Below are 27,636 nucleotides of genomic sequence, written 5' to 3'. Positions count from 1 at the left end.
GCTTAGAACAGATAAATGTGTGGATGTGCCAAAACTTTCTCCAGCTCAACAGAAACAAAACTGAAGTTATTATTTTTGGACCTAAAGAGGAACGATCTAGAGTCAATGCACAGCTTCAGTTATTACAACTGAAAACCAGCGATCAGGCCCGAAACCTGGGAGTAGTGATGGACTCTGACCTGAACCTCCAGAGCCGCATAAAGACAGTTACAAAGTCGGCCTTTTATCACCTGGAGAACATTTCCAGGATTAAAGGACTAATGTCTCAGCAAGATCTAGAGAAACTCATCCATGTGTTCATCTTCAGTCATATTGATTATTGCAACAGCGTCTTCACAGGTCTGTCCAACAAATCAATCAAACAGGTGCAGCTGATCCAGAATGCTGCTGCTCGCGTTCTCACTAAAACCAGGAAAATAGAGCACATACCACCAGTTTTAAAGTCCCTACACTGGCTTCCTGTAGCTCAAAGAATAGACTTTAAAATACTGTTGTTAGTTTACAAATCACTGAATGGCTTAGCACCACAATACATTAAAGATCTGCTGTTATTGTTTCAACCCTCCAGACCTCTCAGGTCTTCCGGTTCTGGTCTGCTCAGCATCCCCAGAACCAGAACCAAACAAGGAGAAGCAGCTTTCAGCATCTATGCACCACAAATTTGGAACAAACTTCCAGAAAACTGTAAAACAGCTGAAACACTGACTTCTTTTAAATCTCAATTAAAAACCCACCTGTTTAGAATTGTATTTGAAATGTAATCAATTACAAATTTATTGATGGAACCTCACTTAATGCTATGTTTTGATTGTTGATTCTATGTTGCATTGTATTTCTGTGTTTGTAATGATGTAAAGCACTTTGAAATGCCTTGCTGCTGAAATGTGCTATACAAATAAAATTTGATTGATTGTTTGATTAACTTCATAACTGGCTCTGACTAAACATCCAAACTTCTCTACAGGAGCTGCAGTCAATGTTTAACAAAACGGCATTGGTATTAGTTGTGCTTTCTTTATCAGCTTTTTTTCTTGTTATGATTTTGTGACTTTAGTGGTGTTTGAATTAACTTTAAAATCAGCGTCCATTATAACTTCCATAAACAGAGCGCTGCTGCATGATGTTTACCTTATTCATCTGTGCATGCGGGTCACTTTGGGAACATGAACCGGTCACACAAAAGACTCTTTGCAGTCACATCATTTAGTAGTATCAACGACCATGCAAGAAAAAGTTGGATTTCAGCAAAAAATTGGAATTGACAAGCAAGTCCTGCTTTGTGACGGTACCCATACTATATGCAAGCAAACACAAAATGACATGAAAAACAATGGGAATGGGACTAAGAGGCAGTTCATATAATCTAATATGGTAATGCTGGAAATATGTAAAAAAAAAAAAATAATAATTAAAATATAAAAAGTTAGAAATGATGCAACAGTTCCCATACTTAGCTGCTAGGCACCAGTTTGTGTCATAGATATGCTGTAGAATGGGAAAAGGTTTGACTCCCCATTCAGTAACAGAATGAGTTTAATCATCCCTGGCCTCTCTCCTAATCCTTTACTTAAGATCTACTCCCATTTCTTTAGTTGAAGTTGCAGAAAATATCATGAATTACAACTTTCTCAACATACTAAACTATGATGTCATTGCATCACATTGTTGGTTCTAATCTTATTTTTTATTTTTACTAGTATTTCTTTACAGCTTTATTTGCTGGTAGTTCATGATTATCATGATTATCATGATAAGATAAGTGCATGGGGAGTGATGCACAGTCGATGTGTTTGAAGTTGTAAAATGTCTTTTTTCAAGCATTGAAGCCTTTTCACTTTTAAGGTTTATGACCTAATTATGTGGTTTTACATCACAATATGAAGGTTCTCTGTGGCACTGAAAGAATTGCCTGTGTAATAAAACCAGATGGAATGTACTGATGGTTTAATAATTTTTTGTTGATGTTTTTTGGTCTCTAATTTGCTTGGCTTTCCAGAGCACATCAGCATTAGCATTTCTTCTGTTTCCTTGGCTGCACTGTCTGGCTTGGTCTCATTAGAGAAAACCCCAAACGTCAGCAGATAGCTAGTGATGGGGGAGTTGTTGGGTTCAGCAATCGTGCAAAAATTCCCATTTTTGAATATTCCACTCTGATTTAGTGGAGTTGAGGACGAGGCATTGCCAGCTTTTATGTTAAATCCCCTGAGACTGCAGAAAAACCTGAAAGGAAACAAGCGAAGGGGGATGGGTCAGTGGCTACCTTTGATCTCCATCCCTCTGCTTTAAACTGGGCTTTACATGCACAATTCTGCCAATTGACTGACAATCATGGAGGAACAAGAGCAGATGGCTCTGCTTTAATGAAAGGCAGCTATTTGATAAAACTGATATTTTGCTGCTGATCCTACAAGACAAATAATGCAGAGAGAAACTGAGGGGCAAAAGGAACTCACACAGAGGCTGATACTTGAAACAGCTTTCTAAATATTGTTTGTTTGTTTTGGATTATGCTTATACAATATTGATTACCCAGTTGAATAAAATTACTTTATGAATCTCTTACATGTTAGAGAATATATTTCTGACAAAAGCAACTATGACCATAAAACAAAAATAATCTGACTTGCTGCAGATTGCAAAGATATTTTTAATTTTGTTCAGAAAAATTGACGATGATACCAAACATTCATCAGAAAACAACAAACCAGATGTGATGATGATTCGTCTTACATGAAGGATATTCAAAAGTAGACATTGTCACCTTCATAAAATAATGTCTATTTTTGGCCAAAAGTGTTTCTTTTTTCATTTTGCCTAAAACATCTTTTGGAAAGAAAGAGGTGGTAATGTTTTTGGGTCCAAGTCAATTGTGTCAAAAATGATGTAGGCCACTATTTCAGAAAGGTGATGATATTGAAGGATAACAGGAAGTGTGCAATGGATGGGAATTAAAACATTATGTAACATACATGGAGTTATGTTGAGTTCAACATTTTTGTTTTCAATCTGTTCAGTCCTCGAAGGATCTTCTTCAAGGTGAGAAAAACAAAACAGGCAGGAAGTGTTGCTAAGGAAACAGACGCGCTGTCAGTGTAGTCTACCAGTCATTATGGAGTAATCGCAGAAGAAGAAATGAGAAAGAAACCGATGAGAATTGGGGTAACACACAATGTCAACTCTCAAAAAACATGTTCACTATGAACATACGGTGAGCAAAGGTCATGTAGGGGATTTGCCTTGGTCAATATGATCATTGAAATAATATACAATGAATATTGTAGAATATCATAATTATAATGTCAAATTAATCTGGTCATTCATATGAACATGTCCACTATTACTTTTTAATCTTGTTGACAAGCACAAGCATCTGACTTCAGTTTACTTTAAGGTCCAGAGTGAGTTCCTGCTGGATAGTCTTTGAAGAACATGAACTAGTATCTCACATAGAATAGAATATTTTCTCCATTTTAGAGAACATTTTTAGCTTTTAGAGGCTAAAATTGTTATAAAATTTAACACAATTGAATTCTAATAAAACGACAATATAGTTGGAAATGGCTGCAACACAGAGAATGCAAGCAATGAACAGTAGACCGTTTTTAGCCACGGCCACTGTTTCCTTATAGGAAGAAGGTTACTAGTTTAAATCTCCTAACTGGTAGGGTTCTCCAAGGTTCTCCAGGATTTTCTCAGGGAGAAAAACGATTTTTTTGAGACACAGAATTACACAATGAAGTACCATCATGGATGAATGCTTTTCATTGCTCCTGCAACGAAGATGTAAAATGTTGAGTGCATGCCTTGTCTGTAACCTATTGACTTCTAGGATCAGCTCCAGGCCCCAAGATCGTAATCTGGATTGAGTCAGCATATAAACCCAATTCAATTCATACCAGGCTGAATTCATACCAGATATCTGATATCTGTCAGGCTGTGTTTGGAATTACTTTGAATGTTATCAGTCGGAATTTACCAATTTAACCTGGACTGAATGTAACTACATATAAAATGGGTTTGTTTATTTTATTTTCCATGTTTTGACTTTAATTGTGAATTGACACAAATTAATTCATCTGCGTTTCAAACTATTATTTTTAGCCAAACCAAGAGTTTGCCATAAAGATTATTATCAGAGTTGTGTGGAAGATGTCTCACGTCTGAGTTTGTTGATTCAAGAAGCAACTCTAGAGAAGCATTTACTAAAGCATATTATTCATTAATTATAATCTGAAATGATATCTGCTGCCCTCAGCTCCCCGTGGGCCTGCTATGTAGCAAACCACTGAGTGTGTAAATGAGTGAATTACATGTTTACAATTCTATAATTCTACATTATTTATGTCCAAGTAAAGGAAGCTAAACAGTTTACAGGGAAGTGGGAAAAACATTTTGCTATTTGGAGAATTGTATTGTGTGATCTGGATGATAAAGAATTTATCCCCTCACCCTGAACCGCACTAGGCGTATTCTAGTTCTGTCTACTTGGATTCTTGAGTTCAGTAACATATCTGTCAGATAAAGGGATGAGCTGGACATTATTCAGTCAACTGATTACAAAGTTTTATCATGTATTAATGTGGTAGAAGGTAAATAAATCAGTTAAAGGCACCTATGGTTAGACTACTCATCAGTTTCATAGCCTTCTGTTTCATGTCTTACAGCCACCCAGTCAAGTTCATGTAAAATTGTTACTGCTGAACATTATTATGCAAAGTTAAAGTAATTGAAGTATTTTAAAAACAACAGCAGGCAACACCTCTTCAACCTGCATTTACATTAACACAGCTGCACCAACACCTCCTTTTGTCAAGAAACAACTAAAGTTCTTTCTGCTCCGTCCAGAGTGCCTCCAGCAGACAGTCACACACAAAGACGGGAAAGAATGAACCAGAACATGACTACAGGTCCGAACGGTGTCAGCACACATCAGACACAGCTGATGCTGGCCCTCTGTTGCTATAACTCAGGAGAAAGTTCCAGGTCTGATTCATTTTCACCCATTGCTCTAATTTTGCCTTTAGTACAGAAAGCTTAAACACCACCGTGTCCACCGGCTGTAAGGATTTGAGTTTTTCTGAGTGTTTATTTTAGGTTTCTATGTCTCTTGAGTCTCTGTGTTGTCCTGTCTTCCCCTTGATTGTTCCCAGGTGTGTCTCGTTCTGATTACCCTTTGTGTATTTAATACCACCTGTGTCGCTGTCTTTGTCGGGTCCTTGTCGTACCAGTCTGTCGAGCTGTGTTTGATGTTTGTCCATTGTTACCAATCGCTACCAGTGTTGAGCCTTAGCCTTCCCGCTCAGCTATGCTGCCTGGATTTTTGGATTGTTTTGTGTTTATTTTCATCATTAAACCACCATCATTCTTTTCAACCTGGGTCCGCTGCGTTCTGCCTCATCACCTCTTCCACAAATCATGACACCGGCGACAGGAGATCACTGCCAACTAAAAACGGCAGCACAGTGAGGATTTCTTACTCAGTTCTACAGGTGATGATAGAATGGTAATCTAGAATCTCTATAACAAGGCAAATTTGGTCTAATATTTAAGACAGCAGGATAACAGGTCTACAATAAAAACACATGCTAAAGCAGGTGATATCAAATGTAAATTATTTTACATCAGTAATTTACAATCAAGTACGGCAATCAAATCAAATTTACATGTAAATCACCTCAAACACAGAAATGCTGTGAACTAAGCAAATACTACAACATTACAACATCAGAAAATAAAAGTAATAAAGTCATAAACTAACTCAAAAAGGCAAACAGACTTCTCACAGGTCAGGGAGCAAAATGTGTTTTCAATCAAGATGAAAAACAATAATTATAACCAGCTTTTAGCAACAGGACAGATTCATGACTGCAGGTTCTGTGGTGTCTTCAATGATTCTGCATAAACTCGTGATCATTTCAAAATATACCTAAATACTCAGCAAAGACAGTTTAGCTCAACCAGATTGTGAGCTCTGGAGGTTGTGGTGCATTCTGAGCCACAGGAGAGAGCACAGTAACCAGGACTGAACTCTGTCATCAGGAAGCAGGATCAAATAGGAGAATGCCTTCCTCTGTTGGATTTTTAACTTTAGTGTTTTTCATGCAACATCTGTCAAACATATGAACTCAGGTTTTTGTGTATTTTTTTTTAGCTGAAATTCATCGGGAAATTTCTAGCAACGTTGTTCTTGATTTGTAGATTTTTCTGTGTTTGCATCTCAACAACCTGCTGTTGATGATGTTAGGATTTTTATTCATCTTCAGCTTAGCAGAAACAATGTCTTCTATGGATAAGTTTGAAAAATGGCTGTTTTCTTACTCAGCTTCAGGACCTGGGAAGCTTTGCAGGTTTATTAATAAACTAACATTTTAATAAATGCTTTCATCTTTATTCATGATTAATGCAAAATAGAACTATTATTTTAGATGTACTCTGACTTAACAAATGATAACAATAGTGGATAGTTGTTTGAAAGAGACATTGACTAATATACATTTCTTGCTTAACTTCTTCTCTTGCTCTCATCTGCATTCAAAGGAGTTTAGTACAGTAGACCCACAGGAATTAATACCTGGGCTCTTTTAGATTGTGTGCAAAATAATTATCTAACAAATACAATGCATTTTTAAGAAATCAGTTTTACTTTTTTGTCACATTTTAATGTTTCAAATCAAATCATCTTCCACAGCACATAAACAAAATGTCTGCTTTGAAGTTAGAAGTAAATTTGATTACTTTTCTCCTTGTCTAGCCTCATGATAAATACTCAGTCAGTAGAATGTAGTCTTTTACTTCATTAGTCTCAGAGCTTAAAGTAATACCTGGCCCCAGAAAATCATTGTTATCTGGCATATTGCATTCTCAGAAAAAAATATATCAATTAAATAGAAACAGGAAAAGTAAACATAAAGCTTACATAAAAAAAATAGAATTTATTTTTTTAAGAGCATCATCCTATTTGCTTAGGATGGCTATGTAGCAAAGAGATCACAAGCAGAGTTAGAGAGAAGGGCACATTGATGCATCTATGACCAGCTGAGACACATAAAGCCCCAATAATGTTCAGTTGAGTCAATGCACAAGTTTGATCCACTTGTTCACAATTCAGTTCATTGTTTTCCCTGATCTTTAATCTTTCAGCAAGGTAATTTTTTAGACTGAATAAATTGGGCCTCAAAGGATGAACTGCAAATGATTGAATAACCTTCCATCCTCAGAGGACAGGCAGATGGAACCTGGATGATGCCACTCTCAGACAGAAAAGAGACACGACAGATCCTGCTGCCAGACCCAAACTTGTTCAGAGAAATTCAACAGCTGGTCAAAGCAGGAGATGTTCTCTGTCCTTTCCTGTAATAAGACTGTTTTCTGGCACCTCATGTCCCCTCTCATAAATTCCTCTAAACTTTACGACATAGAAATATGTATTTGGTGTATTTTCCAAATACACCGAGAGATTCACCTTTCAGAGAGAAATGACATTTAACAAAGTTATTTTGACTTATCTGTCAATGAAAATTTTAACATTTATTCTTAAACACAAAAGCTCTTTAGAGGAAATTCCTAAAGAGCTTATCTGTTTTAGTTGATAATTGTATTACAGTGATTACTAATTGTCTGATTATTGATTGAAATAAGAAAAAGTTGTACCTAGACCAAATCATTTCAAGTGTCTGTCCCACACCAGCTAATTTTGGACTCAAGCCAATTGCCCCTAATCTCTGGTTCCAAAAACCACATTGCTAATCCCAAATTAGCTGCTTTACAGTCCCTTCCTGTTCTTAAGAGGGAGAAATCCCACATCAGAGTGTAGGAAAAAGCTACATTTCAAATGTATTCACTAGTCTAATACATAGCAGCACCACAAGTGTTCCTCCCTTTCCAAAACAATTTAGTAACAATTTGATAATTTAGTATCAAATATTAATCAATTGTGTCTTGTAAAATTCAACACAATGTCTCAGTGTAACCATTTGGGTAAACATGGTGAGGACGCAGGTGATGGCCATTGTAGCATCAGAGAGATTATTCTGCCCAGCTGTTGAATCAAAGGCAATGAGTATCTGAATGCTACAGAATGCAGTTTGAATGAAATCAAAGAAAGATTTCAAAACAGTTTCCTATCATTTTCAATGTGTACTGATGCTTCCCATACAAGACCACCAGCGTCTATTTCCTAACAGAACTTTTTTTCTTGGTCAAAATAACAAGTCACAACATCAGACACTGAAGAAAGAAAGAAGCAGGTTAAGAGGTTCTTTCTGCTTTTTAGGCCAATCCGGTGGCACATTTCCAAGACCTTACAGCTGCACACTGTAAGTGAACGAGGGTTAATCCAAGCACAGGAAACCCTAATCACTGTAATGTGGTTAGCCGGATTTCTTAGCAACTTTAGTGTCATGTTGTGTTTGATTATGTGAGATGTAACAGATTAGGAAAATCAGGGATGAGGAAAATTCAGCCATTTTGAACGGGGAGCTTTTTTGTTAATAGTTAGTGAATCTCAAACATGCACAAACCTGTTAAAATACCAGTTTTCTGTCATACAAAGAGTAAGAACATGATGCATCTTTATCCTTTGAAACAACTGCATTCATTGTTTTGCATTCAGTCTGATCTCTGTCAACAGCCTTAATCTTGACTTTCTTTGCTCACTCTTTTCAAAAGTTCACCAAATCTAACAAATTGTAAGAATTTGTTCTTGTGACCCATCAGTAGATATTGTGTCAGATCTACCTGTGGACAGTGGCTCGGTCATTCCAAATCTTTAAGTTTTTCTTTAGTGATTTGAATATGCACTTGGACTCACATTGATGCTGAAAAATTAGCCTCTCTTTACTATCCATACTCTCTCGTGAACCCAGGATTCAACAGACATTTTGGGGGACAGATGCTCCAGTGGAAAAAAAAAATGGCACCTTGTGTAGCTTATAGAACTGCTTCTTGACTCAACAGTGTAAGATTTATTCCAGGCACAGCTTGAACATCACCTGTATATATAACTATTTCAAATCAACAGCCATGTGCTGTCAGGTGCAGATGCTTAATAATGTTCACCTGAGGAAAATAACATCAACTCAAAACAAAGATGCATGTTACAAAATTCTTAGGAATAATCAAAAAACTAAGTTATGGTAAATAAATTATATGAATGACTCACATACCGATTAAAATCCAAGCAATAATACTAATAAGGTGGTTCTGTTACTGCTGTCACACATCGCCTCCCCCTTTCACTCTCACTGCACTCTAACACAGTGTGCAGTGGTTTTCTCTGAGCGGCAGAAGATGTCTGTCTAATCGTCTGTAGTAGAATCCTGCTACATACTGTGAATCGTAGGATATAGCGACATGTAAATTCAGCAGTGCTTTGCTTTCCCAGACAGTGGGGACTATGTTCAACTTTTACAGTCACTTAGAGGAAGCTCAATGAAAGATAAGCTTTGTGGCGGTGATCTGAGCAAAGCTAGCTATACAGCAGGACTGCCCAAAGTCGGTCCTCGAGGGCCAGCATCCTGCATGTTTTAATTCTCTCCCTGCTGGTAATAACAACCTTTTCAGCATGTCAATGTTCCTCTTAGACTTTTTAATGAGCTATTATTTGATCCAGGTGCGTTAAACCAAAGAGAGAACTAAAACATGCAGAATGTCGGCCCTCCAGGTCCGACTTTGGGCACCACTGCTGTACAGGGACAAATTGCATTTGCTATGAAAAAACGTTGCCACTCACTGTGCTGAATTATTGTGCGGAGGTGTTGACTGACATGTCGCATATATGGGACAATGCTGTGACCAAAGTCTCCAATACAGTGATATGACATTCACAAATGATCCGATTCTTCTGAATGGCTCTTTACTAAGAACGATAGGACTGGAGCCTCACCGAGAGCCATTTTTTGTTCTTGTAATGCTCTGTGTACACTGCAGTGGCTATTATTATTTTATTTAATTATATACATTAATATTTATTCAATTAGCGAATAAATAAAGCACAAGAATGGAAGAGCATGCGCATTACTCTTTGATTGTTTTTGTCACCTGTCATGGTGACAGATATTACAGCACCTTACTGCTTGGCTACATGCAGCGGGAGGGAGGGAGCCTTCTGCTTGGTTACTTCTTGCTTCTTGCTCCTTGGTCAGTGTTCATAGTTGAGTTTATAGTTTACCATTAATGCACTGACTTAATTGCTATATGTTTAACGTAGCAGACAGTGGTGGATTCTGACACGGGCAATACGGGCAACTGCCCAGGGCATTATATTTTTAGGGATGGCACAAGACCTCCGTGGATTGTGGCACAGAGATGGAAACAAAGCAGAATGAAGAGTTTGAATTGATAATGATATCGGTTAAATTTATTTCAGCTGAAAGCATTTAATATCTGGGTGTTCTTATGAGACTGTGGTCTTTCAGATCAATTTAAGAAGCAATTTTGATCGTATTTCACATTTTATTGTGCGGGGCACCAGTCTTGGTCTTGACTTGGTCTCGGACCCTAAAAGTCTTGGGGCATGAGGGGAGTTAATGTGCATCTGTGAACTATTGACAGGGAAAACAGCTGAATTCTACAGTCTACTCTTCTTCAGAGTTTCCAGTCATCTAAGTACATTTGAAGATGACTTTATGAAACTCTTCTGGGCTGACTGGCCTGCTCTGCTGACAGACATGTTGGTGGCAGTGCAGTGGAGTTGTATTTGGATCGAACAAGCTCCACTTGTGCATAATTACTGAGCCTCTCCATGTCCAACGCCTGCAGGTGGGATACTGACAGCAGCACTCCTCCCCCACTGTCAGCCTGCTCACTAGGAGTAATGAGGCGCACCACACACATGCACACATTCAGCACAAAGCCTATTGTGTGTGTTTGTGTTAAGCTAAAGGGTGTTTCTCTGGCTGTTAGATTGAGGAGCATAGAGGGTAACACAGAAGAAGCGGCATAAAATACTAAAGATGTTGGTGCAAGATTAATTGCAGTATCACTCTGCTTTTGTAAGCATGCTCAGATAAAAAAACAACTGCTGTATTGAAAATGCTCTATTTGTCAAGTAAGCAAGAGGAGAAATGGGAATATGTTAATGGAGATTAGGGATGGCAGCCAGAGAAGAGAGACAAAGGCATCATGTTGAGTTTGGTGGAGTCGTGGTGGGTACAAGCACCTGTGTGTTTGAGTGTTTGTGCCCTGCGTGTGTACGCCTACACACACATTCTCCCCATGGGGCAACCCACCAGGCAGAATACAACACTTAAACTCAGGCTCTTCAGGCCCATACAGAATAATGGCTGCAATTTGGCACCTGATGAAGCTTAGAGTAAACAAACAATTTCACCTGCCTCCATTAACTTTAATAGTACAACCCCCAGCTATGGTGCTGAAGGAGCAGCAAGGTGTTTAAAAACACAAAGGCTTTAAAATAATCTACACATATAGCTGGAGACAGAGAGGAAAACAGATTTTCCTCCTACAAAAACCCACCTTGCTTTGAATGTCATTTAGATGTAGCTCAACATTAATTGTAAACCTGTGCTAATTTTGATCTATTTCCATCTAAGCGTATACTTCATTTATACACTCAAGAGAAACAACTTGAAATATATGAAATGTCATGAAACATGCAAAAAAATACAACCCACAATAATACGAAGCTTGATCTTTTAGTATAAATTATATAATTTTTACACAGTTTTAGCTGTATTATTATTATGTGTGTACAGGTATGAAAAATAATCTTAGTGTGTGTAGATGTGGTGCTTTGCCTTACTATGAAAATAAATCTAAAGTACTTCACCCTACTTCGCCTATATAGAAGTATGTACATATAAGTGCAAGTTGAGTCAGTCAGCTTTGGCACTGAAGAATGCTCAGTTCTTTGCTCTTCCCCTGAAGCTCGTGAACAGACAGGCAGATTGTCTTTGAAAGCAATGGTATTTGAGTGTTTATATTTTTATAAGAATGTATTTTTGTTTTAGTCATAGCGGGGACCTTTTCTGCCACACTAACCAATGTCATCAGGAACTGTAGATGTGGGTAACATATCATGTGTCCTTTGAAAAAAAAAAAAAATTTCGTAAGACTATGAGAACACAAGCTAGGTTTGGCAGAAACATGGGGAGAGATTACAGTTTGATTTTACAGTGATTTATGGTAGGAAGGGCTAGCATGGCTATGCTATCACCACCCCATGTAAACAAATGCCCATACAGCGCTCTGTATGAGCTGGACGGCTTAATTTATTTACTGACCTGCTCATACAACGGTCCTGTAACCTACCAGTTGACAGGGAAGCAATAGAATGTAAATTCTATTCCTGTCAGCACTTGGGATTAATAGTAATCTGCTTCATTTTAGCCAAGGAGGAAGGTCTTAGCGATGTCAATCATGTTAGTGTATTCATGGCTCACACACCCCCCTTTGCTCTGTGCTATGCTACAGCTAGTTCCCCAGAATGAAGCCAGTGGTGAATTCTAAGGCTAGTTAGCATGAGCACATTGGGCAGCGTGTACATGAGGTTGATGCTCCTCTTTGCTCCGGCTGTTTTTGACTCGGAGCAGTGTATTCCTGGAGATGCCAATTCCACCACTGGAAGAAGCAGAGGAGGTTGATTTGTTTCACAGATTTTCTGTCTCACACTAGTGACATAGTCACTCCTTGTCATTTCTGTTATTCCTTGATCAAAATGTTGAGTAAATATTCACACTGTTCCACACATCAGCTAGACAGTCCTCTGTGGAGCTAAAACAGTCTCAATATTCACAAATGCACATAAAGATTCACACATGCACAGGACAAGATTCACACTTGTATTTTTGATGCAAATATGATTTACAAATATATTTTGTAAATCAAAATATATTTGATTTACAAGCTTCTTCTGCCCTGTGAGTTGGGGTGCACTTGTGTGTGAATTTTGAGACTCCCATGACGCCTCAATCCGCAAATGGCTTCTTGTTTTTGTTAAACCATTCCAACAGCACTGTAGCCATGAGGAAGAGTAAAGATAACTCACCCTGACTTCTGTCTGTGACAGCAGAGGGGTAAGTTAACTATTTATCTTAATATATTTAGCTACTTGTCCCATTGTTCTGATTCTTAATGTTAATTGATTTAATTTAACTGCGATGGACTGGTGACCTGTCCAGGGTGTACCCTGATTCTCGCCCATTGACAGTTGGAGATAGACACCAGCACCCTTCCTGACCCCAATAGGATAAGGGTATGAGAAAATGGATGGTTAATTTAATTGTGCAACTATCAACACAAGCTAGTGACTTAAGTGAGTGAGCTATGCTACGGAGCTATGCTAGCACAAGTGTGAATCTTGTTATCTGCATTTGTGAATATTGAGACTGTTTTAACTCCATACGACCAGACCCGATCAGTCTTATCACACCAAAAATGGCAGGATTATTGCTTATGATGATCTTAAGTAGCAATCTTAGAATGCTTTCTATGATTGTCCAAAAGCAAAATCGGGACAAAATCGGCCTAAAAACTAGACTTTATGTTACAAAAAGCACCAAATTAATCCTGTGGGATATTTATCTACAGATAAAAGACTTTATTTTTTCTATTACATTGTGTCAAAGTAAAAGTGATCTGAGACTTAAATATGACAAAAACACACCCGCTTTCCAAAATGCTTCACTGCTGTTCTGAATAATGCTGCTGCTCTCTTCTGACAGTCAACCAAGCAGCCATCGGTAAGCTAAGAGCCAACGCAGTAAAGCCAGAGGAAACATATAAACATGTCTATACTGTATCTAGGTTAACTTTGTCTGGCCAATCTGCTCTGGTTTCTCGATCCCTAATCTCTTCCCCTGCTTTAACACGGTGGGAGGTAGAGCACATAATACCAGGAGAGGCTTTTCCTTCTACAGGGTGTGAACAATGAATACAACAATAAATGTCATGACCATAACAGAAATAATCATATGTTACCAAAAACAAAATGTTATCAATTGATTATTTTATTGAATACTAATCACATTATTTCCTTTTAGTGAAAGATTTTGTTTTTTATTCAAAATTACATTAAACAATCAATACCAAAACGCTGGCTTTGGAACCTGCAAAGTTTGAGCAAATGATTTCAGCACCTTGGTAGGATTCGCATTTAGTACAAATCTAAATGACTGTTTTTCTACTTGAATACTGATAGTGAAATGTCAACAGAAGAGCACATAAAACTCTAATTCAGTATCTGAAACAATATCTCCATAATATTTAAATCATCACCGTAACATCAGTTAAATCAGGAAAACTATGCTTTGTTGTACTTGATTGGTTTTTCTCGACAGTTGCTTCAGAATCTTACTGACTTGTTATTACAAGTACTGTTCAGTGGCAGCTGTTCTACTTTCCTTATGCACATGTATGAGGACAACAAAGGCTTTGAATTTTGATTAACTGATTGGAATTAAAAGTATTTTTCACAAGTGTTGTAGAATTATGGGTGGTATCGTCTTAGACCAACAGCACAAAAGTAAAAGAGGACAGTGGACCACTGGCAAGGCTGACAACTGGGCTTGTCACAAAGATATAAATATTTTCAACATTAAACTTATGAAGCAAAATAAAATACATTAGTAACTGATGTAAAGTATCCTAAAAGTTAAGAATAATTATTATATTTATGTTGAGTGCAGAAGCAACTCTGAGTAAATCCACATGTTCATTTTACTGTTTTTTAAAACAAGCCACTGCTGTAGATTTAATATGGAAGAAAGTCATCATTGATCCCATAGGTTGACAGGCACTTCCTGGACCATTTGGATTGATCAGCCCATTCTTTGTTTGTTTTTTTAGGGTTGGGATGAGGAGATTGGATAACAGAACCCCAGTGAAACTCATACGAAGATGAAGAGAAAGTAAAAGATTAAACACTACAGAAAGAGAACATTGATCTCCAGCTGCACCAAAAGAGCACTTCAATCCCAATAGATCAATAGAGATCCATACCCTCACTCCTGCTCCCATGATTGTCCCTCTGGCCTCCTCCCCTCTGCCTCCTCCTTCACTCTGATCACTGGACCATGCATCAGTATTGTCCTCCTGACCATGTGCTGCTCTCTCACACTGAATGAGACTCAGCCGGCACCACCCAAAACACCACAAGCAGAAACACTCTCGTATTCTACTGCCTTCAATGTGAAGCTCCGAACTTACATTACCATAAACATTACAATTTATGTCAAAAATGATTTATAAATTAACTGAATAGAAATGATTTTAACAAAAATAAAACTTCTGCCTGTTCAACAATAAAATGGACTGTTTGTGTTTTAGGTTACACTCTCTTAACCTACTTAGAAAAGAGCCACACGCCCCTATTGTGCATGAACCATTTCTCATTAACACAACAGACTGTGATAAATGAATCAAATAGAAGCATAAGGCAGCTGAGGAGTCCCAGCTGCCTGGATTCATTCAAACGAAAGCAGAACCAAAGAGTAAGAAGCACAACTGACACCTTCCCCAGCCATTTGGGGGTCAAGAGACATTCCCTTCTGAGACTGCAGTAAATATGTTAACACATTAAACTACAACAAGATGGCTCCAGTTCATTACCTTTTGCCACATTCAACAGTAAACTTCAGCTTTAAATGAAGGTAGAGTTTATCCACAGAAGAAACTAAGAGTAATGCTACAAAGTGCAGGATCAATTAACTGCCAGTAATGAAGCAAATTGTACAAGAACACAGAGAATCTCCTTAATTTCACTTTGCTATGCACAAACATTTTAGCATTGTTGTCACATCATTAAAACAATGTAGCAGATGGGACATTCATCAAAGAACTGGGAATTCCCATTTCCAGAAGGTGATAAAAGAACAAGGGGCATACCTGTTTGCCAGATGTATAAGGGTTTAGTTTCTACAGTGGTTTGTGCATCAAGTGCCCACATGGAGAAGAAAAGTAGCGATAACCTCCAGATGAAGAGGCACGCTGGTTGTTTTAAAACCCCCAGCACAAGTCGAGCTCCACCAGGCAGCCCCATGGCCACCACACTGCCAGAGCGTACTTCCCAATGCAGTCAATTGCAAGCCTGGACAACAGCAAAGAGCTGAAGTGTGGTTCCTCCTTTGTCCACAACAATGTTCCCAAATAGAAATAATCCTGACCAGACAAAGCTGAGATCTCCTAATGTTTCTGTTCTTCTCTTTGCTTGTTCTGCCGTGGTGTTTTAATGGAAAGGAATACGCTCCGGCTGTGGAAAAACATGGAACAATGGATCCCAAAGCACAGCCTGCTACTGCTGCTGCATGCCGGGTTGATGCAGCGTCTCCCTCTCTGTCTTTCTCTCTCTCCTGCACACAGACACATACACACATGCCCATCCTCTCATCCCTCCCTCTCTCCCGTGCCCTTTCAACAGACCCAGTGACGCTGTTCAGCAAGCTAAGGTGTAGGAAGGGATTTGTTTGTGAATGAAAGATAGAAATAAAGAAAGATAGATTGCATCTTAAACAAATCTTAAAAATCTTTTCTCATATTTTTACATTTTTACTACTGTCAAGATTTCCAAAACACAAAGCTTCATAAACAGTTGAACTCTGTTTTGGCAAATGTTCCTGTTTTCAGGTAACATTTTAAAATGCTTTTCACATATAGTAGCAATATGTAGTGAAAAACACTTCATTAAGGATGAATGTTTCTTTTCGTAAAAGGTTGAACAACTGTTCAGGATGTCTTGCATCAAAGGCAAAAATTTGCTTCTCCCAAGTTTTTTTATCAACTTGGCTGACACTTTAAAACTTTAAAAAGGATCGAACAGCAAAAAGCTTCAAGTCCATATCCCAGGATGTGGGCTAAATTATTGGAAGGAAACATTAGCAACTGACAACTGACAACTTTAATTTCTCCCTTACCTCTCTGTAGTTTTTAGAACATTCAGAGTCAGACCAGTAGCAGAAAAATAAATCATGCCATGCTCTTCCTGAAGAGCTAGTCCCCGGCAGCATTGGCCACTATAGCTCTGAAGTGCTATGAGTGACTTGTTAAATCACAAATCTCATCCAGCCTCTTTGCACTGTTGGGTTCGTACCAGTTTGCCTATCACACCAGCTGTGATAGGCACTATCACAGTCCAATATAATCAACCCTGCAAAAAGTACTCACCCATCTGGACAATAATAATAACTATGCCAGAGTCCTGTAGATCAATCTTATCTACAGGATAAGTAAAATTTCTCCATTTTGCCCAAACATTGTTATTTGTCTCTAGATTACTGCCTCATTACAGTCAGTTCCCACTGGAAAACATTTTCAACTCTATGTCATATTGAACAGATGGTCCCACAGGGCTGTGTGCTTGGTTGGTTGCTTTTAACATAAGGACAATTTGAACATGAAATTTGTAGATGAATCCAAAAAGTAAGAATCAAATGAATCAATGAATGAATCAAAGTACAAGGAGGAAAGAATAGAATAGAAGATCATTTCAACTTTCTTGAAAAAGATTGCTTTATTACTCATCACAGACAGTGAAACTCATATATAGACTCATCACAGAGGCACATACTGTATGTCAAGCCTTCATTTCATGTAAATTAGATCATCATAGATCATCTTAAAGCAAAGCCAAAATTCATTGTCTCAAAAATGTAAATATTAAGAAAAGGATAAATATTGAAAACACTTGGTGTCAAATCCTAAAAATTGAATTATCTCAAAACACCTCCAAATGTTTCCTGAGCCTCAGGTCATGGGTAAGACTGCTAATTGGACAGATGTCCAGAAGACGTTCAATGACACCTTTCATGAGAAGGGTAAGCCAAAGTTATCATTCCTTGAGAGGCTGGTTGTTCACAAAGTACTGTAGCCAAGCATATTCATAAAAAGCTAAGTGGAAGCAAAAGGTGTGGTAGGAAAGTATAAAACAAAGATAACCACAACCTTGTGTGGCAAAATCCATTCAAGAAAATGGGAAACTTTACAGAGGAATTATACAAATGCAGCAGTTCTGCTATCTGGATCTGGTATTTGAATGCATATAATTCAATTAAATTTCATCCAGTTTATAGCACCAAATGAACATACCTCTCAGTAGCCTGACATTTGTATTTAAAATGTATTTTTTTTATTGATGTTATGTATGATCAAAATTTCCTGAGACACTGAAACGTGTTTTTATTATCTTTAAGTCATCATATTTAAAATTAAAGCTGCAAGCAGTACTGCTTTATTGAAAAGTCACCATTTTGATGACGCTTATTCAGCGATGCCTTATGAGCAAACAAGCCAAGGTTGAAACTGATTGATCAAAATCTGTAGGAGGACTTCGATCAAACGCAGAGCCTATAAACATACAAATTCGGTCAAAATTGGAACTTCAATGACAGTTAACTTCCTTCTTGGTGTAGAGCATGGGTTCTATAGAACTCTCTGGCACCCAGTGTACCAATCTTCATGCTTCTACGATAAAGTAAGGTCAATGTGGAGGGATTTTTAAAGTTGCCAGGGACATCTCTTAAAATACATATTTATAACAATATGCCTTTGCAGCACTATCGTTGCTCAGGCTTAATTACAAGAAATAAAGACCTGAAATATTTCACTGTATACAATAAATCAATGTGAAGATTTTCACTTTCTGAAATTAGTGACAGAAAACTTTTTCACAATAACGTAATTTTTTTGGCTGTACCTATACACATAAAAATATTAAACTTTTTTTTATTTGAAAAACAACTGATCAACAGACAGATAGAGATAGATAGAAAAGTAGCCCAGACACCCTGCGGAGGAAACTAATTTTGTCCGCTTGTATCCACTATCTCATTCTTTTGGTCACTAGCCAGAGTTTGTGACCATAGCTGAAGGCAGAAATGTATCGTAGATCGACCAGCATATCAACAGCCTCACCTTTTGGGGCAGCTGTCTGGTCTCCACCACAGACCGACCGGTACAGTGCCTGCATCACTGCAGAAGCTGCTCCAATCTGCCTGTCAATTTTCACTCTATTTTTCCATCATTTGTGAAAAAGACCCTGAGATATGCAAATTCCTCCATTTGAGGCAAGACTTAGCAAAATGAGTCATGTAACTGATATTTTGTAGACCAGTATCTAACCTGCCACATGCCACATGCATATTCTATGCATGGAATGCTAAGACATGTGTAAAGAAAAAAAATTATGAAGCCAATAGAACAACATTATCTGCAAAAAGCAGAGACCCAATGCTGAAGCCACCAAACCGATGTGAGGATTTTGATTATCTCTGTGTTAATTGGTTCCTGTGTTGTCACGTTTGATTTGCCCCCATCTGTCCCTTGTTTCTTAACTTAGTTTCAAAGAAGGAATTTTGTCAACTTTTTGATCAGTTTAAAAAGTACTCATTCTTGTTAGAAATTGTTTTGTAGCTCTATGATTCATTCAGTCAGAAGAAACAATCCACCACACTCACAGCCTCCTTATCTCCATCTTCTTCAGTGACTCTGAGACCCTGTTAAGGTCTTCGAGTCCCCTGCTGCTGCAGCAGCAGCAGCTCCAGCCCCAGTAATTGGGCCTCCAGCCACAGTAAGTGGGCCTCCTGCTTTCCCCATTGTTCCGTCCAAGCCTAGCCTCCAACAGCCAGAACCTAGCCTGGCCAAGCCCGAACCAGCGCCAAACTTACCCATGCAGTGTGTCGGCACTCCTGGTTGTCCTTGTAGCTCCAGCGTGCCTCCAGGCTGCCCTCCTGGTGTTCCTCATGGGTCCTTGTATTCTCACCTTTAATAATTCACAAATCGTGACACCGGATCCCTTCAGAACCATAGCCTTACTTAGAAATCCTGTCCATGTGAACAGAATCAGTGACAAGGGAAAAATTGGTGGAGTTCAACTATAACCAGAAACAAGACTTAATGCTAGCAATGCAGACCAAGCTCTGAAACAATTGTTCAGAGACCTAACAGCCTGTATCAAGTGTCCTGGTACCCCGTACTCCCAAATAACCTCCACAGTTCCCTTTGACAGACACGGTCAAACACTTTCTTCCAGTCCAGACAATATATGTAAACTGGTTGGACAAAGTATACTGCTAATGGCGTGGCGTTGGTCCAGCATGAAAACCGCACTGTTCCTCCTGAGTCTGAGACTCCACTGTCTTGAGTTTTAAGAGTGTGACCCCCCTTTCATTGGAACATACCTTGTAGTCCCCTTTTTAAATAGGGGGAACTGCCTACTATGTCCAGTCAATGTTGCAGAGGTATGTCTACCAATACAACCCACAACATGCAGAGCCTTAAAGAAAAGTTCAAATACTCTGGGTCTTGCCAGTAAGAAGCTTTTTAGCCACCTTTGTTTAACTCAAGATCCCAGATTTCACTTCCTCACTGGGCTATGTCTTCCACACCGCTCCAGGATTTCCCAAGTCAAGGTCAGCAGCACACCATCCCCACCATCTCCTCAAAACCATATGAAAGTTGTTCTATATGGCCTCTCTCAACTACTTCCACGTCCAAGATTTTGTCCCAGAGACCACCCAAGACACATTCCACTAGACTGCTAGTACAAATTCGCTGCTTCCAGAGTCCCACAGACTAAAAAGGTCTATAATTACTCCTCCACCTTGACAAGATCCTTCAGTCCTACAGCTGCTGCAGCATGCATCAGTCACCATGAGGTCACAGATCTGGTTAGTTGCCTCAACAGGAGATTCAAGGATTTCTAAAACATGCATGAAAGAATCAAAGCAACACTGTCGATTTTGATTACAGTTGATTACTTCTATTCTTTGTCTTTACAAATAGGGTTATTCTAGAACACACAAGGCACTAAACATGGTTGTCAGCAATTCTTCTTTGTTTATCAATGCTGTGATGGCTAAGTGTACAATCTTACATCATTTCATCTAAAGAATACAGTGGTTACCTGGTATTAATGATGTACTTCTATTTTACCTTTTAACATACTGATTAAATATTCATTGAAATATGCATTTAATCACTATGTTAAATTATGAAATGCATATCCACAACTTGTTTATGTAATAGATTTTGTAGAGTATGTTAAGGTCACCCGAGGGTCATGTCCTTGATTGTCAGTTCGGTGAAATACGTCTAAACATTCTGTCAACATTGGAAGTCGGGTGGTCCAATATATGACTGTTCAGGTTATCAGATCAGAGCTGCAGCGTTGAAAAGACTTTTATAGAATCTGACCTACATTTCAACCACTGTCATCATCAAAGTTATTTTCTTTCTTTACACAAATCCTCTGAAAAACCTGTGAATTTTTACAGTTTGGTATTAAACAACACTGATTTTAGCTTTTAAGGGTCTTTCAAAGTTCAGACACTTCTTCCTTTTGTTTTCCTAGATGAGATTATTTACTTATTATTTTTTTGCTGTTTACATGATTCTCTTCCTACAAAAGGAAAGAGCAACAGTAACAATGTTACAATCACAGTTTCATACAATCTCAATAATGATGTTTTGATTGAACATTACAAAAACAGTGTTAGTATAAAATTTGCATAAAGATGACTAAGTCAGAAATGACATAGAAGCAACCATGTTAAAAATTTTTCAAAATCCTTAATTTCTAAGGTAAAGTGCCTCCTTTGTATTCTGCTTGATCAGCTGAAACTGTAGGCTATTTCTCCCCCAATCTTCTGCTCCCATATCATTTCTTTTATTGTTTTTGTTGGTGTTTTGTTTTTTCCATCAGCTGCTGTAGCTCCACTTGAAAATTGCCAGGGCATTATTTAATTGTATCAAGTGTTACAAAGATATTAGATGTCAGAAGTTAACAGATTTTTTTTTAATTCCAGCATTTTTAAAGACATTTGTGTAAAGTGAGTAGTGGTAATTTATGCTTAGTGGTCAATACTTTTAAATACATCAATATTTCACAATGATACAGTATGTCTGTGTCAAGGTATGTTTGCTTTCTCAGATAGTTTGCTCATAATTTTCTTAAGAATGAAACAGAGAAAAACGCTGCATAATATCTCCCCAGGCTATGGAAGAATTCACAAAACACCTGCAACAACCTGACCTGAAACTCCATTGTGCTGTTCTGTGGAAGACAGAGGGAACTGGACCTGTGGAGACCATAGAAAAGAACTTAAAACCAGTTGAATTAATTTAACTCGATAGAACAAAAGCTAAAACAAGGTTCTGAGGGAACATACAGACTGGTTTCCATCTTTTACTCATGCTTCTGCTACCCCATATTTCCCCATCCCCCACTCCATGAACCCCCTGCTGCACTCCCTGCGACCCCCCAGCATCTGCAGGGCTCTACCAATGGGAGGCTTTCAACGGCATTCCTTCCCAGAGACAAGAACTTCCAGGTCTGGTGTAATCATTCTCACTGCCTGTCATGCTGCTTTACTTGTATCACGTGTTCAATGCCAAATCATTTCACATCACAGGGTTACAGATTTGGCAAAGCGCGCAATATGTGGTTTTCATGGTTGCTACCCCTGGGCTTGACAACTGTCTATCTGGTGAGGTCTCTCAGAAAAATATCATAACACATGCCAGTTTTATCTATCATTCTGTTGTGTTAAAAATGTCTTGTATCTACAAACACTGCATTCCAAAATCAAAATAAGGATTGTTGGTAAGCTATGTATCATCTGACTCACTACCAGAGCACAAAGACGCTGGAAAGGATATGCATAGCAATGGGCTCAGGATTAAATACAATCCAATCCGTTTAATGTCAAGATCATTCACACAAGTTGTATTGTGGAAATGGGATTACACTACAGGAAACTGTTAAATTAAAGCAGTATATTTGCAAGCATCCCTGAATTTACTACAAATAGAAATAATTATTTAGTTTTTTTGCCTTGTTTATAATTTAGATAATTAGCAGTACAGGAAATACAGAACCTAGAAACAAACTGCTCTCGTTATATATGGGTCATTGCAATCTGAAGGATTTTATGTTCTTTGTACCCACTGGACTTTACAGTAAGAATCCAGGTCATGCAAAGGAAGTAGTTCAAGTCTGACTTTGTATCACACCAGAGACTAACTGAGTATGTGCAGTGAAAGATGCCCAAGTCAAAATCGGATCAACAATCTTCCCTATTTAAAGTGTGAAACAAAATTTTTCACTAAGATTATAGAAGTCCTGTTAATTTACCCAGCAACAAGAATGAAATACTGCACAGCATGTCATAAGAACAAAATACATTAATTTGGTGGGGAAACTAACAGAAACACACAGAACTTCTACTAAAGAGAGGATCTATTTTTAACAATAACACAACGCTGGCAGATAAAAAAGTTATCCTTTATAGGGGGCAGCCGATTCACACTGAGTTAGCTGTATCCACACTGCTAGCACAGATGAGTGAACATTGTATCTACAAAATGTAATAAGTTCAGTTCAGATTACACTCACCAGAAGTATACAGCAACTAAGACTATTCCTTATAATATTTGTATGGCTTTGTGTAGCTTAGATCAATTTGTATCTCCATGTTTCATTAGGCCCAGCAGCGAAAGCCCTGCGAAGACTAATTGCATATACAGTATATAGCATTTATTATAATTATCCCAAATGAACTGACTTTTTGGAAGCCTAAATATACAATATATAAAACAATGCACATGTGCCACTTGTATATCAAATGAATATATTTTAAAGGTTTAGCAAAACTCACAGCAGAAATAGCTCAACTTATTTACCTTACCTTATCATAGAGGTATGAAATTTGGTACACTTGCAGAACTTTCCAAAAACTACACAAAACTATTTGCACCCATGCTCTACAACAAACAGGAAGTTGGTCATCTTGGGTTGAACTTATGTTTTTGACCCCAGTTTGGCAATTTATAGCCTCTGTATTTGATCAAACTCCTCCAAGCTGATTGATCATCAACTTGAAATTTGATGAGTTGGCTCATCAAAGCATGGGAGATCTAAACTTCTCAAAATCCTGACTTTTTGAGATGTTAAAGCCAGGCCTCAAACTTTGAGTTTATGCCAAAAATATAAAAATTACAACAACTCTTCTGGATATCGTTTTAGATCATGTCTATCACAGTTGAGGAGTGGGGAAGGTTAATACTTGGTGATGTTTTACATATTTATTCTCTTCACTGTACATTTACAATGATGTGATAATGCCAATTTAATGTCAAGCTGTTTTGCCCTTCTTGTTGTTGAATTATGAAGTATTAATGTCCATCCATGTATGACAAGATTTGTGTTAGAATACTGCTGTACAATAAAGTTATCATAATAATAACATTTTATCATTTTAATAATTGATTAATTCATGTGGAATGTTTTAGCCATTACTGTAAAGTACAAGTTACATTCCTTGTGGGACTTTAAGGGTAAATGAAATATCTAACATTTAATAGTAGATCCGTTTCAACACATTAAAGAATGTCATATAAATCTGCTTTAGATTCACATTTCCGTTTGCCCATGAATGTCATGATGGGACATTCTTCAAGTGAATTCTGCACTCTGATCTGGGAATATTCTGGAGCTATAAAGAGGAAATGCCAATGTTTTGAGAAAAATCAGAGCAATATGTGTGATATTTAAACAGTGTTATGTAAAAAAAACTCCTTTAAAAATCATATTTTTAAAGAACAAACAACAGTCTATCAATGTTTCAGCACTGTAAATGCATTTTTATTGTAGTCACAGATGTGTTTATGTTAATGGGGAGGGATGAAAGCTCATTTGTTTTCACCCCTGGCTTTTCCAGTCTATTACTATCACTCATTGTTTCAGCACATGCTCTAAGAGTATACTGTTGTAAAGGTTAGCACTCTGCATGGTGGGTGGAAAAATCTCTTAAGAAAACAATAAAAGTAAAATTATTATGACTTATGGAAATGGTCCTCTATAGTATGTTAGGACAATTTCATGGCAAGATTTGGAAATGTATCTTTTAAAAGTTGATAAATGGTTTATTGTAACATTTCTCTAACTATTGCTAATTACTACTATCATGAATATGTCAGTCATCCTAAATTGTAAAATTTGCATAAAAATGTATTTAAATTCATCTTAGCACTAATTAGTCTAGAACCTCTATTTGTATTACTCAATATCAGTGCTGTAAGTCACTAATGTATATACTGTGTAGGTCAGGGGTCTCAAACTCGCGGCCCGCGGGCCAACTGCGGCCCTCGGGACGATAGTTTGTGGCCCCCTCCTTAATATGAAAGTTTAATGTTAGTGCGGCCTGCGAGTTTGATATAATTGGCACTTTTCAGTATTGTGTGCGGAGCTGAACGAACTTACCAATCACGGTGGAGTATATTGCTCTCGGGGGCGGGACATCGGCCGGGCCTATTTGCATTTTCTAGTTGTCATTATTTGCATGGTACATGCACAATTTCCGCGGCCGCTCCCGCTTCACGTGCTTCAGCATCCAGTTTAGACCCGGAAGTTGCTGATCAGTGTAACGTAATTAAGGTTAGGCGCTGTAATGCTTGGGTTGTGTTTAAGGGAGGAGAGGAGGCGGCAGATTCGTCAGGACGGTCAAAAACTCCCAACCACACTGGTACTGGGAATTCCACAGTGTTGTCCTTTAATAAATACGCTCTTCACCAACCTTACAAAGCCCGGTTGAACGGCTGCTATATTATCAGACATGAAAATTGAGCAGCGTCCAAACAACCCGTAACATTACTAAAAAGTTAGGGAGCTAACATGTCCGTCTAGCACGTTTCTCCCACGCTCTCTACAGAGAAGCCTTGGAGCATACTTCTGACATCATTAGCAATACTAGAGTATCTTAAAGAGACACTACACAATTACGGCTGTTACAGCCCCTGACTACGGCCAAATATGGTAATAGGCAATCAGAAAGGTTCGGCTGAGGAGACAGTGTGTGTGAATGTGGCCCAGCCTCACCCAGACTCTACCTCCAGCGGCCCCCGGGTAAACTGAGTTTGAGACCCCTGGTATAGGTATCCTACTCCTGTTCACTCAGCCTGTATATATACATATACTTCCAGTTTTAAGCATTTTTTTTTTTTACTTTTCTCTAAATTTGTAATATATTTTTAATCGATTGCTAAGCACTTCTGGATGGATGCAAACTTCATTTCATTGCAATGACAATGAAGTTGAATTCTATCCTATTCTATATTTGAGCACAGTGGATCATAAAATACTACTTGATAGGCTGAAAAAATATGATTGTCTGGTAATGTGCTAATGGGGTTGAGATTATTTTTGCTTGACAAGGATGATATAAATGTTCAATTATCCTCAATAATGCAAAAATCACAGAGCATGGAACACTGTAAAATCGAATTAGTTCACCTTACTTAAAAATATAAGCAAACTCATTGCCTCAAAAAAATTAAGCAACCGAATTTATTTTAAGCAAGTAGAACTATGTGAAGTAGTACAACTATCAAAAAAAATAAGTTCATGTAACTTAAATTAAACAAACCAGTTTTCTTGATTGAGTTCTTGTCCTTCCTCTCTCTTCCCCACTTCTTTATTTTTAATAAGGTTTTATTGGGTGTAGTGGCCTTTATTTGAGAGTGGTTAGACAGGAAAACGCGTAATGAGAGCGGTGGAAGACATGAATATTATATCAAACAGAATATTTTTTGTATAAATTATGTATTTCAAATATTTGATATAATTAATAATTCAGTGAAGTGAGATTGAGCAGTGCTGCAGTGGCGCAGAGGTAAAACACAACCCATGTATGGAGGCCATAGTGACGTGGCTGTCACAGGTTTGAGGCCCAGCCTGGTGGCCTTCACTGCATGTCTTCCTTTTCTCTCATTACCCACTTTCCAGTCTGTCTTGCAAATAAAGACCTCTAGAGCCAATGAAACCTTGATTAAAAAAAGAAGTGAGAAAGAGGAAGACGAGGACAAAATGAAGAAAATTGGTTTGTTCAATTTACGTGAACTTGAAGAATGAGTAAGTTGTAGGTATTCATCAATTCTATGTGAGGTTGCATTTGTATCAAGCAGTCCACACAAATTAAAAATTAAGTTAACATAAACTATGACACATAAGTTACATGAATTTTTTTGTTAGTTGTACTACTTGATTTAGTACTTTTTACTTAAAATAAATTAAGTTTACTTACTCACTAATCTTAACCTTACTTTGCTTAATTTATTTAGGTAAATGAGTTAGCATAAATTTTTTAAATTACATTTTACAGTGTAGTTTGCTAAGTCAAGCAGAGTCTTTATTTGCCTCTCCTCGCTTTCCACACTAGTAAAATATTCCAGCCTATTTACTTAAAAACATTAAGACAACTATTTGCATAATGCAGGGGTCTCAAACTCCAGTCCTCGAGGGCTGCTGTCCTGCAGTTTTTAGATGTGCCACAGGTACAAAACACTGGAGTGAAATGGCTTAATTAGCTCCTCCTTGTGTAGATCAGTTCTCAAGAGCCTTAATGACCTAATTATTCTGTTCAGGTGTGGTGCAGCAGAGGCACATCTAAAAGTCGCAGGACAACGGCTCTCGAGGACTGGAGTTTGAGACCCCTGGGATAATTGATTTATGTTTATCAGGAAAGATTATTCTTTGTTTAAAGTACTTATTTCCAAACTAATGACTTCTGCTAACTCTAAATTACCTACTACTACTTCAAATCACAGCTGCTCTGCTGGTGCTTGGGAACTCTGATGTCTTATTGGTAGTATTTGATGTTTGAAACACTGAATGAAACACAGTAAATATAA

General features: G+C 37.9%; 1 protein-coding gene across 2 annotated transcripts in view; it reads right to left on the bottom strand.

Annotated features, from left to right (window-relative positions):
* Positions 1-16,281, bottom strand: part of thsd7aa (thrombospondin, type I, domain containing 7Aa) — a 79,621-nt gene extending 63,340 nt beyond the window's left edge. For both annotated transcript variants that reach the window (XR_003597961.1, XM_028037045.1), the window contains exon 1: positions 15,844-16,281. Coding sequence is in view for 1 of the 2 variants with exons in the window: in XM_028037045.1 (XP_027892846.1) it covers positions 15,844-15,997 (154 nt within the window). In the remaining variant the exon portion in view is untranslated. The remainder of the gene's footprint in view (positions 1-15,843) is intronic.
* Between the last annotated feature and the right edge of the window lie 11,355 nt (positions 16,282-27,636).

This window comes from Xiphophorus couchianus, chromosome 13, assembly GCF_001444195.1.
Source record: "Xiphophorus couchianus chromosome 13, X_couchianus-1.0, whole genome shotgun sequence".
NCBI classification, from domain to species: domain Eukaryota; kingdom Metazoa; phylum Chordata; class Actinopteri; order Cyprinodontiformes; family Poeciliidae; genus Xiphophorus; species Xiphophorus couchianus.
This window is presented reverse-complemented; position numbering and strand designations above follow the sequence as displayed.